The 6,017-nt window shown below is 56.7% G+C and overlaps 1 protein-coding gene across 1 annotated transcript in view; it reads left to right on the top strand.

Moving 5' to 3' along the window:
* The window catches only part of LOC123522377 (CUGBP Elav-like family member 4), a gene marked incomplete at its 3' end in the record, with an annotated part of 84,118 nt that extends 78,103 nt beyond the window's left edge, over positions 1 to 6,015 (top strand). The window contains exon 2 of the mRNA XM_045296038.1: positions 5,945 to 6,015. Within this exon, the coding sequence (XP_045151973.1) occupies positions 5,945 to 6,015 (71 nt within the window). The remainder of the gene's footprint in view (positions 1 to 5,944) is intronic.
* Positions 6,016 to 6,017: the final 2 nt, after the last annotated feature.

Below are 6,017 nucleotides of genomic sequence, written 5' to 3'. Positions count from 1 at the left end.
CACACACACACACACACACACACACACACACAGTTTTCAGCTTGGCTTGGCCCCTTCCAGACCCTGCACTGTGAAACAGAGGAGTGGATACATTGTAGGACTGGTTGGGTGTGTTCTTCATTGTATGCATGTGACATGTACTACTTCACACCTGGCTCATTCCCACCCACAGACACCCACCGTGTCTTTCGCTGCTGGTGCACTCAGGACTGTTACATTTTTTTTAATGCTGTAGAGTATTCCATTGCCGTGTTGTTTGCTTGTTTCAGTTCTGCTCTGAAAAGCATGTAGGCGGTTCCAGGGCTTTGCTCTTAGAAACAGCCACTCATGTCCTGGCTCTCTCCTTTGTGAGGACGAGGGTTTGAGGGTCCATGGCGCCTGTAAATACTGGGGAATGACTGGACCCAAAGAAACGGAGAGGTCTCTGTGCCCCCAGCCCCACCCCCACAAAGGATTCTCCCCTCTCCAGCGTCCTCGAGCCTTCGAGCCTTCGGTACAGAGCCCTAGGCTAGCCTTGTCTCCATCGCCTGGTCCTGCTCTGGGGTGGTTGCCTGAGAGAACCTCATCCCCGCAGGAAGAATGCTGGAGGTGTGCCCCGTCGGCTACAGTGCCCGGGCCAGGTGTGGATGAGCCTTCCTCATTCCCGGCCCTGGAGTCACCCATCATCCAGCGTCCAGAGCCTGCTTCCTGCCCTTTCATTCCTGTTGTTGTGTCTGCAAGCTTTTCTTTCTGAAGCCTGCGTGGGGATTCTTTACATGCCCAAGCCCCTGGGGCTGGAGGTTGACGAGGGCCACTCATGGAAAACCCACTGGAATGGGAGTGCTCCCAGAGCCAGGGAATAGCCCGTTCCTCCCCAGTGGTAACCCGCCCACAGATGCCTGGTGTTCAGTGTCAGCAAGTCGCTTCCAACCACAGCCGCCGCAGGTGCCACGGAAGGCCGAACTGCTTGATCCTGCACCATCCTCACGATGGCTCCCAGGCTGGAGCCCACTGTGGTCATCCCTGTGTGAATCCATTTCCTTGAGGGTTTTCTCTCTTCTCTGTTGACCTTTCACCAAGTATGATGTCCTTCTCCGGGGACTGGTCCCTCCTAATGACATGTCCATGCGACAAGCTCTCATCGTCCTTGCTTCTACTCGGCAGACCATCCGTACTTCCGGCCATCAAGCAGACTCCAACTCATAGTGACCACTCTGCAGGGCAGGAGACCAGCCCCTTGGGATCTCTGGGACTTCAGATCTTTGTGGGAGCAGACAGCCTCATCCTTCTCAGAATGGCTTTGGGGTTCGAACTGTGGAGCCTGTGGTTAGCAGTCCAATGTGTAACTCACTATGCCCCCAGGGCTCTGTAGTCAAACAGCCTAGGCCTTTCTCGGGGACAGGGAAAGGCGCCTCAGGCTGGGAGCTGTGGCCTCGCCCACTGTCCTCTGCACTGTGTCCATCAGAATATCTTGGCGAGGACCAATGCGTTAGAAAGTGTGCTCATTTCCTGGACTGGCACAAATAAGTCTATCTTTTGCATTCCAATTAGAGGCACGCTAGTACTTAAGATGGGAAGAAAAAAAGTAGTACTCCAGACAGAGTATATATCCTCTGTGGGCTGCCAGGGGTGTTGGACAAGTCCCAGAGATTCTTGGGACCTTTAGCTTCATCCACCCTAAGTGCAGGGGCTTCACAGGCCACCCTGAGGTGCTCCTGGAGGAAGTCAAGGTGTCACCCATTGGAAATTATCACTGACCCACCACATGAACTTGCCCAGCCTACATGGTGTGTGCTTTCATTAAAGGCTTATGAACACTTTAGTCTTTAGATTTTCACAACAGGATTTGGGGGGTGGGGGGGACAAAATGATGTTTTAGCACAGGCGTCAGCAAGTGTCACTTGCTCATGGCCACCAGTCTAGTAGATGGGAGCTGGTGTCAGAAAGCCTAAGTTCAAATCCTGGCTATACCCCTTCCTGGACTTACCTGTGCCCCCCTGCCTGGTCTACTGCAAAGATCCAAAGGGGTCATGGACTATGTGCCCTTAGGTCAGCATCTGGCAGAGAATAAGCAGAATGTAAATGGTCATCATCATGGTTATAATCACTGTACTATGTCCGTTTGCTGCCACGTAAGCTCTTACCAACCCGGCCTTATTGCCAAGACGCCCCAAAGAGACATGTGTGCAGGGCATGTCTTTTTCTGTTATTCTCATGGGCTCTCTGCTCTAGGTTGGACTCGATCAGTGACTTAGACTTCTCATACCCACGTGCACACACACACACACACACACACACACACACACACACTCCACAATCAGGGACAAAAACAGATCCCTGTTCCCAGACACACATACATGCAGGTGCACACACGTACCCCCATGGGGGCAGGCACATACACACAAGTTCACACACCTGCAGACACACACATCCTTCAGGGTCCCTGGAGACACAAGCCTGCCAGAGAGGGAGGGCCTCCCCAGGTGTGTCTCTGGTGACACCCAGTGCCTCAGAGGGAAAGTAGCCTGGCAGATTTAGTGACACGCCCACCATTCCCTCTGCTGACCCTCACAGCTCAAAGCCCACTCCTTGGTTCCCTCCCATGAGGCACAGCAAGGAGCAACAAGAAGTAAAAGCTTGTCTTCTAGTGGGGGGTCCACATGGATCCGCGGTGAGTGACCAATGGGTGCTGGCTGGCCACCCTCTGGCTGTGCTGAGCCCCACCTCAGCCTTCACCCCAGAGGGCACAGTCACACCTTCCTTCTGAAGCCACGCAGGCCCCCCACCCCTAGATGGGGCTCTTCCCACAGTGAGGGAGCAGATCTGGGCCCCTCACTTGCACCCCGGAGTCAGCTATTAGTAACAGGCTTTGGCGAAGTCAGCTGAAGCGATTCTTTGCGAAGGGCTTGGGGTGGGCCTGCAATAGTGTGTCCCGTGAGAGGCCTGTCTTCCTCACTGAGTAGGGCTGAGGGGGAGAAGCAAGGCAGCAGGGCCCTCCCCTCCCCTCCAGCTTCACAAGAGTGACCAGCAGGTATACACCCTGTTGTGTCACTCCGCCTAGTCCATGGTTGCATGGGTCCTGAGCTCCCTGAAGTCTTCAGGGAGGGCTTTTCATGACTCCTGTCTTCCAGGGCTCATCTGAGCAAAGCTCTGTGAGGAGTCGGAGTCACTGTCCTGAGGACGGTTGACCTGGGAGAGCGAGCTCTCTGGCCCAAGGGGATGGCACTAACAGCACTCTCGGGCACTAGAAGAACAGGCTCCAGGAAGCCTTTGGGAGGAGAGCCCTCTCAGCACCCACCTGTTCATCAGCCCTCAGGCACAACCTCTGCTCCACCACCACCATGGAGGGCCAGGGCTTTTCCGTGTCTGGGGGGCCTCGGTCAGTGCCCAGCAGTAGCCTCTGAGCACTTCCCCTTTGGTCCCCCCAAATCAGCCAGAGGATTCAGGCATTCAGTACTCCCAGCAAGTGTGTGCAAGCTGCTGCCACTGCTCTGGGCTCTAAGAACCCAGCAGAAATAGAACAAAACCAGGTTCCTGACCTCATCTTGGCATGGGGAGATGGGCCATCAACAAAGATTTAACAGGTCAGGGAGGGATAAGTACCAGGCATGAAAATATCCAAGACAAGAGGTCTGAGAGAGCGAGCCTGTGCTGGGGTAAGGGGGTGAGGGGAAGTGTTCTAGGCAGAGGGGACAACCTTGGAATGAACTTCAAGCAAAGTGACTCCGGTGGGCTCCAGTGAATGAGAATGGGGGAGAGGGGGAAGGTGATGAGCTCAGGTGGTGAGGATGGCAGGGGCAGATGGCACAGGCCTGGGGGAGGCAGGGAGTGGTCATCCCAAACTTCAGGTGGGTTCACAATGAAGCTGTGAGGTCTTTCACAAGACAGTGGCAGAAATTCCTGGAGGCTAGACAAAAGTAACAGATTCCTTTTCTCTCTCAATTCCTTTCCTTGTTATCCTGGCCCAGGGAAACAATGTGGTCATTGCCTTCCCTCCTCCCCCTCCCTCTCAAACCTGCCCCTGACCTTGTCCCTAGCCAGCTCTCTTGCTTGCAGCCAAGGCAGTGCCCTCCTCCCTCCCGGCTTCTGGCAGGCAGGCGCAGGCAAAGGACAAGGCCAGCCAGGGGTGGGAGGAAAGACGCCCCCGGGAGAGGCAGGCGGCAGCACGAGGGAGCACGTCACAGTGGCCTCTGACCGCTATTCATTTCAGTCCCCGATGTCTCCATCAATAATAGTCTACCAGTGACCAGGAAGGAGGAGGGAGGAGGGTGATCTGGAGTCTGGCGGGAATGGATGAGACGGAGTAGGCGAGAGCTACTCACAGCTCCGCCCAGCCTAGGTGGGGAAGACCAAACAAGAACAGGGAAATGAAAGTGTCCGTTTCCCTTTCCTGCCCGTTTCCACCCTGCAGCCCTAAGAAGGAGGCAGGGCTATTGGAAGAGGAGGAATCCCGGTGGGTGGTGGTGGGGGTCAGGTACTGCAGAGGACTCCGGGAGCGCTCTGTGTAGCCCGACAAAAGGCCAGTGTGAGCCTGGTCACTGGGGCTGGAGTAGGTACTGCCAGGCAGGAGGGATGGGGCCCCTGAGTCACTGTGGCACAGAGCTTGTCTCAGAGGTGGACACTCGGGAAACTTGAGTCAAATGGCCATGAGCATGACCACATGGCTAGCTGTGGGTAGACCAGATGGGTAGACGAGGCCAGTCAAGGACTGGCTGGCTGTTGTAGATAGATTGTTGTAGATAGATTCTTGAACGGTGAAAATGGGAGAAATGGTTAGAGGGGGAGGGGGAGGGGTGATGAGAGCAAAGGAATGGGCGGTGGTGAGTGCAAGTTGTTGAGGAGCGATGGACACGAACCAGGGGAAGGGAGGAGGATGGGTTCTTCGTAGCATATTCCCTGGAAGCATGGGTGGTTTGGGAAAGTCAGGAGGTAACCCAGACAATGCCTGCTGTAGACCCCAGTAAGATGCTGGCTTTCTCCATTGCCCAGGCCTGCAGGCCAAATCCTGGCCAGTCATACCCACAGAGGAGGGACCCCTCAATGCTGGCCACTAGAGGGGAGTCCCGTAAGATGAGCTCATTTCCAAAAAGCTCTTTCATCTTGTCTCTGTGCCTGCCTGCAGGGCCGCAGGAAGCCACCCTTTGTGGCAAGGGCTAGTGCCCTCTGAAAAGCAGGGTTTCCAGGTGAGGCAATGGCCTAGCCCTGCCAGCAGCACTTTGCAGGGGAGCGGGGTCTGGTGGCCCGTCGGTCAACCCTCAGCTCGCAGTGAGGGAAAGAGACCAGGCTGAACAGGGGACAGGACCGCCTGGGTCACCCAGGGTATGCGCTGCAGTGTGTCCCAGGTCCAGCCTGGTGCCTTTTGACTAGGACGGATGTGAAGGGCCCACGTGACAACAGGGACTGTGACCTAGGGCACGTGGATAGCCTTGTCCTTTCTCCAAGGCAGCCTGGTCTGGGGGCCTCCTTCATTTGGAAAGCTGGGCAGGTCCCTTTGTGGTTCCTGATGCCATAGCTGCCAGCATTCCTGGAGGGTTGGGGAGGGCAGACAAGAGTTCCCGGTCAAGTGTGGCTAGAGGTCCTAGGGGTGGAGGGGACTGACTACCCTGGTTGGGGTTGGGGGTTGGTACAAAGGCTGGAGCTGAATCAGACCGCACAGATTGAAGGCGGAAAGGGTGAGGACAGAGGCCCCTGAGTCACCGGGACCCAGGGACAGGGGGGACTCGCGGGGAGAAGGGGGCGTGGTGGGGGTAAGATGCCCTGGGGAGACTCCCAGGAGGGAGCACAACAGAACGAGAGCAGGAGGCACAAGGGCGGCGGACCGACGGGAAAACAGGGAGGCCAGTAGAGCGGCTGGCGAGCAGAGTGCAGCGGAGAGAAGGGGTGAGGAGAGGGGCGGGCGGGCGGCGGGGCAGGGCAGGGCCGGGGGCGCCCACTGACCCTTCTCCGCGCTTGCTTCCCTCCGCAGGCTGCGCCTTCCTCACCTACTGCGAGCGTGAGTCGGCGCTGAAGGCCCAGAGCGCGCTGCACGAGCAGAAGAC

The sequence above is a fragment of the Echinops telfairi genome, unplaced genomic scaffold, assembly GCF_000313985.2.
Source record: "Echinops telfairi isolate 266 unplaced genomic scaffold, ASM31398v2 ScPeMD7_7400;HRSCAF=8409, whole genome shotgun sequence".
In the NCBI taxonomy this organism is placed as follows: Eukaryota; Metazoa; Chordata; class Mammalia; order Afrosoricida; family Tenrecidae; genus Echinops; species Echinops telfairi.
The sequence above is the reverse complement of the archived record's forward strand: the minus strand, read 5'-3'. Positions and strand labels throughout refer to the sequence as shown.